The 13518-nt window shown below is 45.7% G+C and overlaps 1 protein-coding gene across 2 annotated transcripts in view; it reads right to left on the bottom strand.

Annotated features, from left to right (window-relative positions):
• The window catches only part of LOC141076150 (lethal(3)malignant brain tumor-like protein 4), a 140311-nt gene that overhangs the window by 73968 nt on the left and 52825 nt on the right, over positions 1-13518 (bottom strand). For both annotated transcript variants that reach the window (XM_073563494.1, XM_073563485.1), the window contains exons 10-12: positions 12113-12204; positions 11836-11987; positions 6850-6926 (exon numbers count right to left, since the gene is read on the bottom strand). In XM_073563494.1, the coding sequence (XP_073419595.1) occupies positions 6850-6926; positions 11836-11987; positions 12113-12204 (321 nt within the window). The remainder of the gene's footprint in view (positions 1-6849; positions 6927-11835; positions 11988-12112; positions 12205-13518) is intronic.

Below are 13518 nucleotides of genomic sequence, written 5' to 3'. Positions count from 1 at the left end.
CCTGATGGAGCACCAGGAAAGGGGGGGTGACAAGAAAGGGCCGCCATTTCCGACACGCGCCGGATGAAGGTGATGGCCACCAGAAAGTCCACTTTCCAGGAGAGAAGGGACAGGGAGACTTCCCTGAGAGGTTCAAAGGGAGACCGTTGAAGAGCCCCCAGAACCAGACTGAGATCCCATGGATCCATGGGAGCGCGGTACGCAGGTGCCGTATGAGCCACTCCCTGAAGAAAGGTTTTGACCTGCGGATGGGAGGCCAACATCTTCTGAAAAAGAATGGAGAGCGCTGAAACCTGACCCTTCAAAGAACTGAGGGCAAGGCCCGCATCTAGGCCTGCCTGGAGGAACGCCGGGATAGAAGGGAGAGAAAAGGACATGGGCGGAACGTCATTGGCCTCGCACCAAGTGAAATAGGCCTTCCATGTACGATAATAAATTCTCGAAGACGATGGTTTTCTAGCCCGGATCATGGTGTGAATAACCCGATCTGAAAAACCTGAACGCTTCAGAACCGCGGTTTCAACAGCCACGCCGTTAAATTGAGCGGCAGAGAATTGGGATGGCAGATTGGACCTTGAGACAGCAGATCCGCTCTGCCTGGAAGCTTCCAGGGGGCGTCCGCGAGAAGACTGAATGTCCACGAACCAAGCCCTTCTGGGCCAATCCAGAGCGATGAGGATGACTGGTACCCCTTCCGCCTTGATTTTCAACAGCTTGGGAAGAAGAGGAAGGGGAGGGAACAGATAAGGGAGCTTGAACTGCGACCAGGGAATGGTCAGAGCATTGGCGCCCACTGCGAGAGGATCTCGGGCCCTGGATACGAACTGTGGGACCTTCCTGTTCAGGCGAGACGCCAGCAGGTCCACGTCCGGAGTCCCCCAACGACGGCAAAGCTGATGAAAGACGTCCGGATGTAAGGACCACTCTCCCGCCGTGAGACCCTCGCGGCTGAGAAAATCGGCCGTCCAGTTGTCCACGCTGGGAATGTGCACTGCGGATATCGCTGGGACCAATACCTCTGCCCAGTGGAGAATCCTGGACACTTCCGCTAGAGCCGAGGAGCTCCGAGTCCCTCCTTGGTGGTTGACATATGCCACCGCTGTGGCATTGTCTGTCTGAATCCGGACCGGCAGACCCCTGAGAAGCCTTTCCCAGTGAATGAAAAAAACGCCCGTATCTCGAGGACGTTGATCATAAAAAAAGGGGGAGACAGAAGCGCACAATAGGGTCTTATCCAATGGTATAAACGTTTCACAGATATGGATCCACTCACCTGGTTCAGTTGTGTGGAACACAACAACCATAAGCACAAATGGGTAGGATCCGATGAACTGCAGCAATCAGCCTGTCACTAGAATTGCATATATAGGAAGGAGAGAAGTCCGGCTTTCAGGATCGCGCTGTTCCAGTCCAAAGTTCACAAGGAGTTAATCCAAGGACCAAGCAGTGATTATAACTTTCTTTTTATTCCATAAACTCTACGCGTTTCGTGTACACACTGTACACTTCAGGAGCAAAGTTACACTGGCATCACATTCCATTCTCCTTATATACTAACTCCCCCAGGAAGTGAGGTAGGTGCTCATTGCACTTAAAAAAAATTCACACATAACTATCAACATAATGTAAAATCACAAAAATCACTAAAATTCATCTATAAAACACACTTCTATAAAAACACACATATGTAAAACTTCACACTAGAAAAAATGTAAAACATTATAATAAAATTATGATTATACTCAATAAAAATCTAAAATTCTTGGTACATCATATCAATTAGCAGAACAACATTCACAAATCTCTTATATAACCGCACTTATATTTTCCTTTCAGTATTAACCCTTCATTCAACATATTATACTTTTACTTTCCTTATATTTCAGGCAGATGATCATATACTAATTAATGTATGTACTCCTATGCGGATTCGATCCTGCACAGCAGACCCCTGCTCTGCACTCAAGAAACGTTTCTGTTCTCTCAGCCAAAGGCTCCACATCTCCAGAGCTGTCAGTTCCTTTTCAAGGCACCAGCCAACTATTCCAATCATAGTAAAATACCGCCAATTGTATCTCTTTATATGTTAGCGATATGATCATTCCCTTGCTGTAATGTTATAGCATGGACATCACACAATTATCAGATGCCAATACTACTCTAATCCTTAGACAAATATGCAGAGCACCAAAATTATTTAAAGATGTCAGATATTTCATTTAAACCGTATGGTTGCAGAGTCTGCAACCTATGAATCCAGTAAATTTCCTTTCTCATCAGAATGACACTCCTTTTCACAGTGTCTTCTGAAACATAATCAATTGGGGCCACTTTAATACATGGTTTCTTCCCATGTTTTATAGTGCAATGTTTTGATACTCCATGGAACATAAAACCTTCAATTATATTGTGTCTGTGCGAATTCATGCGGTTATGCAGTTCTATAGTTATGCAGAAATATAAGGAAAGTAAAAGTATAATATGTTGAATGAAGGGTTAATACTGAAAGGAAAATATAAGTGCGGTTATATAAGAGATTTGTGTATGTTGTTCTGCTAATTGATATGATGTACCAAGAATTTTAGATTTTTATTGAGTATAATCATAATTTTATTATAATGTTTTACATTTTTTCTAGTGTGAAGTTTTACATATGTGTGTTTTTATAGAAGTGTGTTTTATAGATGAATTTTAGTGATTTTACATTATGTTGATAGTTATGTGTGAATTTTTTTTAAGTGCAATGAGCACCTACCTCACTTCCTGGGGGAGTTAGTATATAAGGAGAATGGAATGTGATGCCAGTGTAACTTTGCTCCTGAGGAAGTGTACAGTGTGTACACGAAACGCGTAGAGTTTATGGAATAAAAAGAAAGTTATAATCACTGCTTGGTCCTTGGATTAACTCCTTGTGAACTTTGGACTGGAACAGCGCGATCCTGAAAGCCGGACTTCTCTCCTTCCTATATATGAGGACGTTGATCGGCAGAGTTGCCTCTTGGGTCGACCACCGACCCTGAACAATCTGATTGCGAAACACAGCTCCCCAGCCGAGAAGGCTGGCGTCCGTTGTCACTATCTGCCAGTAAATCGGAAGGAATGACCGGCCCAGGGAAATGAGGGGTGACGTCAGCCACCAATTGAGGGACTGTCTGACCCGGAACGTGAGGCGAATTGGACGATCCAGGGAGAGAACGGACCTGTTCCACCGAGACAGAATGGCCTGTTGAAGCGGTCTCGTGTGAAATTGAGCAAAGGGGATCGCTTCCGTCGTCGCCACCATCTTTCCCAAGACTTTCATGGCTGACCGGAAAGATGGAAGCTTTAGGCTCTGTAGCGATCGAATATCTCACCGCAGAGATCAACTTCTCTTCCGGGAGAAAGACCCTCGATCGACGGGTGTCGAACAATAAGCCTAGAAACACAAGACGTTGAGTCGGAACGAGGCAGGCCTTCCTCTTGTTTACGAGCCACCCAAAACTGGACAGGGTGTCGAGAACGATGGTAAGGCTTTGGAGAGTATAGTGAAAAGACGAAGCTTTGATTAGAATGGCGTCGAGGTACGGGAAGAGTACGAGACCTCTGATCCTCAACAGGGCCATCAACGCCGCCATGATCTTTGTAAACACTCTGGGCGCGGTGGCGAGACCGAACGGCAGGGCGACAAACTGGTAGTGGTCCTGATGAATCGCAAAACGCAGAAATTTCTGATGCCCGTAAAAGATGGGGACATGCAGATAGGCATCTTGAATGTCTATTGAACACATGAATTCCTGCGCCTCCATGGAAGCCATTACTGAACGAAGGGTCTCCATCCTGAAATGACGCAGGCGGACCCTCTTGTTCAGCAGTTTGAGGTCCAGAATGGGCCGAACCGCGCCGCCTTTTTTCGGCACTACAAACAGGTTTGAGTAAAACCCTGTGAATCGCCCTGTTTCGGAACGGGCACAATGACCCCGGAACTGAGAAGCGAGTCGATGGATGCAAAGACGCCCGGAACTAAGGCGGGGTCTTTTGGAGGACGGGACTCGAAGAAGTGATCCCGGGGCTGAGACACGAACTCTATCTTGTATCCTGAGGATACAACTTCCCTGACCCAAGCGTCTTCCACCGAGGCAAGCCAGATGTCCCTGAAGAAAAGGAGTTGGCCGCCCAGTTGGAAAGGCGCCTCGGGGCTTTGTAGATAGTCATGCCGAGGTGGACCTTCCAGTTCTGGACCCTCTGCCCTGGGAGGAGTGAGATCGCCAGGATGGAGTGGGCATAAAGGAGACCTTCTTCCTATCCTGGCGTGCTTGCGGCCTTTGTTGGTTGGAAAAAGATTCTGCCGTCGCGATGCGGCGGAAAGACCGAAACTGACACCTTGGAGGAGGTCTACGAGGCTTGGACTGAGGAATAGAGCTTGTGCCCCCCAGTGGCGTCTTTGATAATCTGGTCCAGCTGGGATCCAAAGAGACGCGCACCCTGAAAGGGCAGATTGGTAAGGGACTTTTTAGACGACAAATCCACCTGCCAAGCCTTGAGCCAAATTGTACGCCGGATTGCAACTAAGTTGCTGGACGCTTGAGCTGCACAAGAGGCGGCATCCAAGGAGGCAGAGATCAGATAATCCCCGGCATGGGAGATCTGGTTGGCTATCTCGGCCAAACACTCTGGTTGGGCTCCATCAAGAATGCCTTGGCGGAGATCTTCCGTCCAAGCAGCTTTGGCCTTTGCTACCCAAGTGGAGGCAAAGGCTGGGCTTAGCACCGTCGCAGTCGCTTCGAATGCTGACTTTGCTAAGGATTCTATGATCTAGTCATTAGAATCCTTCAAAGCCGCCACACCTGAAATCGGAAGGACCGTGCTGTTAGATAGTCTGGACACAGGAGCGTCTACAGAGGGAGAAGCCGACCAGTTGTCGGTAAGCTCTTGAGAGAATGGATACAGCACGCCGAGGCGCTTCCCTCTTTGAAAGCGCCTGGTCGGATTTTCCCTTTCCTGGTGAGGAGCTTGGCAAACTCAGAATGAGGAGCGAAGACTCTGGAAGGTGTTTCTGCCCGTCTGAACGAAACCTCCTGATCTGAGGGTTTCGCAGGGGAGTCTGTGATCTCGAAACTATGGTTAATTGCTGCAATGAGGTTCTGTACCGTAACCTTCATGTCCGCGGTATGGTCCGAATCCAGCTCTAAAATCTCCTCGGATGGCACATCCGAGAACGCTTCGCCTGACTCAGGTGAGGATGCACGGGAAGGAAACTGCTGGGAAGGACTATGTGGTGAGATGGAGCGAGGGGAGGATTCCGGCTGGAGATCCTGCCTGGGTCTTTTGCGGCTCATGCTGGCTGGTTCAGGTGGAACCTCTTGTGACCTGCTGGGTCCTGCAGAGGAGTCCAGGGACAACTTATCAAGAATGGCCACTAGGGACTGAGACACCCTGGTGAGATACGCCACTGATTGAGATAGGGAAGACGCCCAGTCAGGAATGGGAGATTCGCTCTCACGTGGAGCAATAGGGGGCTCCTGGGCAGCGGGCTGGATGGGAGCAGTGCCGGAAGGATGGGGGACAGAAGGCAGAGGAGGGTGTCAGTCTGCAGATGCAGAGCTACTCACGGTCCGGTGTCCTGTGGATGCTTTCAGCGAGCGCTGCTGCACAGCTCGTCAGTATCTGCAGGGCCACAGAAGCGGCGAAGGAGTCCAGCTGACAGGCTGGAGGAAATGGCGGCCGCCTGAGAGCCCGGTAGAAAAAATGCGCGCTTCCTTGTGGAGACAGGGAGGGCGGGGTTAACTGCAGCCAAAGGTGGTACCGCCCGCTGCTGAGCGCCGCCTCCGGAGCGCAGACGTGGAGGGAAAGAGCGGAGGGCGGCCTAGAATGGGAGGGAGCGAGCGGTGGGCGGGCTTAGAACGGGCGGGAGAGAAGCCCGCTTAAGGAAAAAGGCGGGGGGCGTGGCTGCAACGACAAACAAGGCCGCAATAGAAGCCGGGGCCTGGAGTAGGTACGCCTGCCAGCGGGGAGCGCGGGGCTGCAACGCTGCACTGTCGCGCGATCGCCCCGCAATGGATCCATGCCTGCCGCCCGGCTGTTGAGCCGAAACAAGATAAGTGCAGCCGAGGAGGGGGGCGCAGAGAGAGGAAGAGGCTGCTGAAAGGAGCCGTGACACCTGGGGATGTCACTTAGGGCGCCCGCTCCGCAAGGTACCCAAGCCTGCAGCATGGCTGGCCAAAATAAGAGAGAGGTGTAGCTGGGGAGAGGTGGGAGGCAGGGAGACGAGATGATACTCCGGGGTCCCATACTTACCTCTCAGCAAAAACCTGTACCTTATCATGATCCTGTCCTCTTCCATAGAAGGAGGTCTGCGTCTCATCCAGACCAACAGGCTCTGGTGGGCTAGTGGGTGGGAGACAGGGGGCGAGGACCAGGTGGATTGCCTGACACGCATCCGTGCTCGGGGCTCTTGGTCCTGCCGTGGAGAGCTATGAGGATACGGGGTGGCAGTACACGCCGTACTCATAGTCTCTTTGTGGGAGTACGGATGTGACTGTTCACTCCATATCCCTCCAAAACCTGCAAGGGAACGACGCACGCTGAGGTAGATATGGGTCTAATGAAAGGCCCGTGTCCACCTCCTACTGACACTAAGTTAAACTGAGGAAATTAGTGCCGGTCGGTGGGGTGTATACTGCGGAGAAGGAGCTAACCTTTTTCTGTGCATAGTGTCAGCCTCCTAGTGGCAGCAGCATACACCCATGGTTTCTGTGTCCCCCAATGAAGCGATGGAGAAAAACAGGTTTTATAAAGGTTAAGTTCCTGCATGCTATCGTCTGGAATTTAATGGGTGAAAAAAAATAATATAACAAAAAAAAAAAAAATTACCTGGTGGGGTTGTCAGTGAAATGCTGGACTCTTGACAGTACCCGACAGGTCTGATGTATGGACTGCTAGCATCACACCTAAAAACAGAACAATGGGAGCTCTATAACAAACTTATTTTTCCATCACATCTTACAGATCTTGAGATTCAACTGATCTGTGCAAGATCAAACAACACATTTCTGAAGATCATTAAGTAATGATTTTTATAATGGCAAGAGCACAAGTATTGATTGCGGTTTGGTGGAAGACATCTGAAGTAAGCATGCGATTTTCCACTGTGGTTTATTATATCACCTGTAAAAAATGTGCAGCTTTTTAATGCATTGGAAAACTGCAAGTCTTTTTTTCTCTCTCAGATGGGGTTTAACCCATTTGAGACCTAGCCTGTTTTCACCTTCTTGACCGGGCCAATTTTTACAATACTGACCACTGCCACTTTATAAAGGTAATAACTCTGGAACGCTTCCATGGATCCCGCTGATTCTGACACAGTTTTCTTGTGACATATTGTACTTCATGATAGTGGTAACATTTCTTTGATATGATATGCGCTTGTGAAAAAAACAAATCAGCACAATTTTGGAACCAAATTTTTTTTGTTATAAAGGTTAAAAGTTGACCAGCGATTTCTCATTTTTACAACACCATTTTCTTTAGGGACCACATCACATTTGAAGTCACTTTGAGGGGTCTATATGATAGAAAAGACCCACAAGTGACACCATTCTAAAAACTGCACCCCTCAAGGTGCTCAAAACCACATTCAAGAAGTTTATTAACCCTTCAGGTGCTTCACAGGAATTTTTGAAATGTGGAAGCAAAAACTAAAACACTTACTTTTCTTTCACAAAAATTTTACTTTAGAACCATTTTTTTTTTTTTTTTTACTTTCGCAAGGGTAACAGGAGAAAATGGACCATACAATTGGTTTTGCAGTTTATCCTGAGCATGCTGATACCCCATATGTGGGGTAAACCCCCAACAAGTGACACCATTTTGGAAACCAGACCCCTTAGGGAACTTATCTAGAGGTGTACTGAGCACCTTGAACCCACAGGTGCTTCACAGAAGTTTATAACATTAAGCCGCAAAAAAAAAAAAAAAATAAAATAATCACATTTTTCCCCACAAAAAATTTACATTTTTACCACCAAGACTGTGTGTTAGCCCCAAGTTTTACATTTTCACACTGGGAAATGGGTAAAAATGGCAACAAAATTTGTCCTACAATTTCTGCTGAATGTAGAAATACCTCATATGTGGCTGTACAGTACTACTTTGCCATACGGAGTGACTCAGAATGGACAGAATGCTATTTACATCCTGGTGCGCAGATTTTCCTAGATTAGTTTGTGGATTCCATATAAAGAGCCCCCCAAGTGCTAGAAAAGCAGAATCCACCTCAAACGACCCTATTTTGGAAATTATTCCCCTTTGGGAATTTATCTACAGATGTAGTGACGATTTTGACTCCATGGGTGTTTTCCAGAAACAGGCAGCAGTGGATGTTGTTGAGTGAAAATTGCTAACTGCCGTTGTAGTGACCAGTACACGCTGTAGTGACCAGTACGTTGCAGCCACCAGTACTTTATGCCCAGCTCATGCTTGAGGAGACACGCACCTGAAAATTAGGTGGGCTCTCATCACTACAGAAATGCCAAACATGTGGGCACTATATGCTGTTTAGACACACTGGGGCTCAGAAGGAAGGAGGGGGGCATTTGGATTTGGGAGAGGACAATTTACTGAATTTCTTTTGGGGGGCAAGGAGCCATTTCGCTTTTCCAGAGCCTTTGTGCTACCAGCAGGGCGCCATCAGGGCATTAGTGCCCTGACTGGCGTATGGGGCCCGATCAGGATTCTGCCGATGCAGTAACTGAACCTGCGTCTTCAGTTACTCTATTGCCTTGCGGGCCCGTACGGCAATAGCTAAAGCCGCCAGCCAATCAAAGGCTGGCAGCTGACGTCAGCACGCACATCGCCGGAGTAAGACATCAGTCATTCGCCGGCAAGTGCGTGCCTGAAACGCCTGGAGAGATCAACACCGCAAGAATGCGGCCAGGTAAGGAAAAAGTTTTTTTTTATTTTTATTGAAAGCGGCAAGCTGCAATATGTTTCACCGGCAGGATGGAGACGCATGGACCATGTGTCTCCATCCTGCCGGGGGCAGAATGGAAGACACGGGGGCAGGATGGAGATAGATGGGGAAGGAATATGGGGCAGGATGGAGACAGATGGGGCAGGATGGAAACAGATGGGGCAGGATCATGGGACATCACATGGGGGCAGGATGGGAGAGCATATGGCTGGAGCCAAGAATGAGACACATGACACATGGGGGGGGGGGGGGCGGGGGGGTATATTATTACCATAGGGGCTAATTAAGGGATATTATTACTGCAGTGTTGTTTGTACTTTATATTTTGAGAATACTGTTTTAAATGGGGGAGGCGGTCCTATACTGTGCAGAGCAACACTGTCACCTTTTTTTCTTCATCTGGTGTAGTTTAGAATTTGGGAAAAAAAAAATAAGTAATGTGTTCTGCAAGTGGTGCTCTAGATAACTTATTTCCTGCAGAAACGAGCCCTGGCTGGAAGAAGTGATGGCGGTCTGTGCTGGATGAAGATGAAAAGCGAAGATCAAGGACTTCATCTAGAGACGTCAGTGGTGAGTTAGTGTTTTACCTGTACAATGGCGGTCCTGTGTACAATGTCACCAGTGATCACTGTAATACCTTTACACTATATACAGAGCTCCTGTGTATAATGTCACCGGTGAGCACTGTATTACCTGTACACAGACACTGCATACCAAGTACAGATCTCCTGTGTATAATGGCATTTATGGTGATATTAGTATTGTGCTTTTGATTACTGATCAGTAATGTAGTATTCATTCACTATGTGGTAGTAATATGTTGTCTGGCCATGGTTTGGCGATATTTGTTCCTTGTATGTGGTAATATTGGTCATCATGTGGTGGTAACATGTGGTCTGGACATGGTGCGGTGGTATTTGTTCCTTGTATGTGGTATTATAGGTCACTATCTGGTGGTAATATGGTGTCTGGTCATAGTGCAGTGGTATTTGTCCCTTGTATGTGATATTATTGGTCATTTTAAAAATTGAAAAATAAAAATATTCCTAAATTGTATTGGATATTTTAACAAATGTTTAATAGATTAGAGTAGAGTAGGGCCCAGCCAAAAGAGTCTACCTTGTCATGACATCTACCTGATGAAGACGGATCCCCCGTCAAAACGCTTTGTGGTTTAAACCCATCTCTTGTCTGAGTCTCTTTCCTGCGCTCCTAAGACCGTTTTCCATTTTCTCATTGCTCCTATCCTCCATTGGAGGTTTTCGGCTGGAGCTGCGGTGGAGACCTGACCTCCTTGTCTGCCCCTGGGTTGTTTCCTAAGCGCTCCTTCATGACCGCTTATCATTGACCATTACCTTGTTATGGTGGCAGCTTAAAAAATATTTTGAATGTGGACAGATCGAGGGGTGGAGCCTGGGCATAGTCTCAAGGGGGGTCCCATAAATGTTGCCGGTATGGGGCCCTGAAATTCCTAGTGGCAGCCCTGGCCAGTAACATGGAAGCCCCCTATATTTCCATTAACAGATGACAGATCTGAGTGGGGACTTGCTTTTTTGTGGATTGAGTGGAAGCTTTTGTTGGGAACATTTTCTTTATTTAGGGATTTTTAAAAAAATATATTTTTACACTTTATAATATATATATATATATTTTTTTTTTTTTAACTTGTCCCAGTATGGGAGGACATCACTATATTACATCAGATCGCTGATCTGACACTGCACTGCAGAATATCAGATCAGTGATCTGACAGGCAGGTAAGGAGGCATGCCAACGCCTGCTCCCAGCAGGCGTTCACAAGCCACTCCTCCCTGCAGGACCCCGCTGCCATCTTGGAGCCGGGGGGTCTCCATGGAGACCACCAAAACAACGTGATCACATCTCGATATTCTGATGAAAGCATGCAGGGAGCCCCATTGATGCACGATGCTGCTCTATGCCGCTGTCACTACTTACATCAGAAGGGTTAAATGCCCATGATCGGTGTTGGCACCGATTGTGGGCGTTGTTGCGGGGTGTCAGTTGTCACATACAGATGAAACCTGCCACGATGCTCAGCGTGAGTGCCGCGCCGTACTAGTACTGCTCAGGGCAGAAATGCAGTTCCCGCAGAGCAGTACTAGTACGGTGATAGTCGCGAGGGGGTTAAACACCACCTCAGTCTCTTAATGTGAATATATCCTAACAGCTTTCACTATATGTGAAGTACAAATTCGGGACAGATAAAAACTGTGTGATAAAGATGTGTTAAACACACTATTTTATGACAAATTAAACTTTCTATGGAAGAGGAATGTCTGTTACATGATTTTCCCTTGCTGTGGTTTTAATACAATGAAGTCAATGGGTAGAGAAAGTGGAGAAACAAAGAAATGACAAAACTGCAAAAAATATTGTGTAGTGTAGAGAATAGGTATAGAATGATAATCCAGATCACACTGGGTTCCATATGTGAGTCGGAAGTCGCTTTTACAATGTAAGCCTATGGAGAATCACTCCGACAGCCTATAAACTTACATGGTAAAAGACACTTACGGCTCATAGAAAGCGCTATGTGATCCGTGAAGTCGGGATAGAAGTCACGTGACCCAGAAGAACAAAAGAGCACTCTGGAAATTGGTAAAATTGGCTACTGGAGAGAATATTAGCACACTTCGGCCTAAGCCAAAACCAGGAGTGGGTGATAAATACAGAGGTGGTGACGGGTTTCTATTATACTTTTCCTCTGATTGTTCCTCTCCTGGTTTTGGCTTACAGGTACTGATGTAACATACTGACCAAATACTGAACGTGTGAAAGTGGCCTTACTCAGGTTTAGGCATTGAAAAGATTTGTGGGAGTGCTTCTTTACATTCAATAGTTTACATGAACAGAGACGAAGGTCATACCAGTAATCATAACTGTGATCCCAGTTATCAAAGTGAATAAGCAATCTGTTTTCAACAATATCTGAAACGGTAGCCACACAGAGCAGGGAAGGATTCTTCCGATCCACAGCTTCCAATTTCATGCCGACTCGGAACCCAGATGGAGTAACAGGCTACAAGTGAAAGAAAACAGAATAATACTGATACGATAACCATACAAAAAAGAAAAGGATGAACAAATGAATGTCAGAAAGAAAAAGCTATGAAGATGTGGTGTGCGTTAACTGTGGCTTCTTACCATGTTGTAGCTTTTGAAGAATGTTTTAGGAGCCGCCTGAGCTTTACATTGTTTCAGATATGTGGGCCAGCTAAACTCTCCATCTTTGTAACCTATGAGTACAAGGTAATGAACATGGCATGGTAATAAAATTAACCCAGAAATAATTAAGCACAAGTTAGCCCAAAATGATGTACACATGAATGACACTTTACTTGGTTGCCACTTTCCTTTAGAATAAAATATGAGTGTGAGAAGGTTTTAAAATATGCAAGATCAAGCCCAGATATCCTTTCTCCTGCCAATCAATATTATTCATGTTGGAGTCACGCTTAGCTTTTTTAGTACCTTGGGTAAAGAGCTGCATATAACAAGTAATTGGTGGGACATATGCAAAAAAAAATGTATTGGCAGAAGGAAAGAGTTTAGAGAAATACAGAAATTAAAAATAGGTAATTAATATCATTGATTATTCTCAAAAGTATAAACTTTGAACATAAGAAAAAAAAAGCAATTTGGGAAAGTGTACAACTTGATAATTCAGAGGGGGCATGACCACAAGTATGCAATTTTTATACATGAGGGCACATGCCAACTAGACTGTATCTGGACTCATTCAAGTGTATTGAGTGAAGTCGATTAGTTGCAATGTGGCTGCTTGCTGCCAGCACCGATTGTGAGGATTCACAGGTCTGCTGTCACATAGAGGGCCTGCAGACTTGTAGATTTAGACTGGAAAACCCCATTAAAATCATATGATCATAATGGAGATTCGCAATGACAAATACAGAAATGTGTAAGTTTACAGCCTTTATTCTTGCATGATAAATAGCATGTCTAGCTGGAATGTGGCCAAGCATGAATATTGCCGACGGCACCGGAATATCACAACGGTGCGCAATGTGGGCAATATGACGATTCATAAGTCTGTAGTCACAGAGTGCTGCAGACATTTGTGCAAAACCTGGACAACCCTATTAAACCTATCAACCTTGTTCAAACTAATGTCCAACTTAAGTTCCTAAATTCTTGCTTTTAAGAATAGATTTAGTAACCTATGGTTGATGTAAACAAAGATTATACACATACACACATTATACACTGTACGTACATACACTTCATACAAAAAAAAAATCCAAATCTATGCATACACACACTTCATACTAAAACTATACAATATATAGTATATGTCCACACCTCATAATTATATATATATATATATATATATATATATATATATATATATACACACACTAGCTAAAGAGCACGGCATAGTAACTGACTGTGGTTAGTTATAACAAATTATAATGATTATATTGCACATAAAAACATTTGATCCCAAGAGAAATTGAACTAATTGCAATAAAAAAGAAAAATACCGACCAAACACTGAAGTAAAATACTACCCAAATACTGAGGTAAAATAA

The sequence above is a fragment of the Dendrobates tinctorius genome, unplaced genomic scaffold (assembly GCF_039654945.1).
Source record: "Dendrobates tinctorius isolate UK_male_01 unplaced genomic scaffold, ASM3965494v1 ptg000015l, whole genome shotgun sequence".
Classification (NCBI taxonomy): domain Eukaryota; kingdom Metazoa; phylum Chordata; class Amphibia; order Anura; family Dendrobatidae; genus Dendrobates; species Dendrobates tinctorius.
This window is presented reverse-complemented; position numbering and strand designations above follow the sequence as displayed.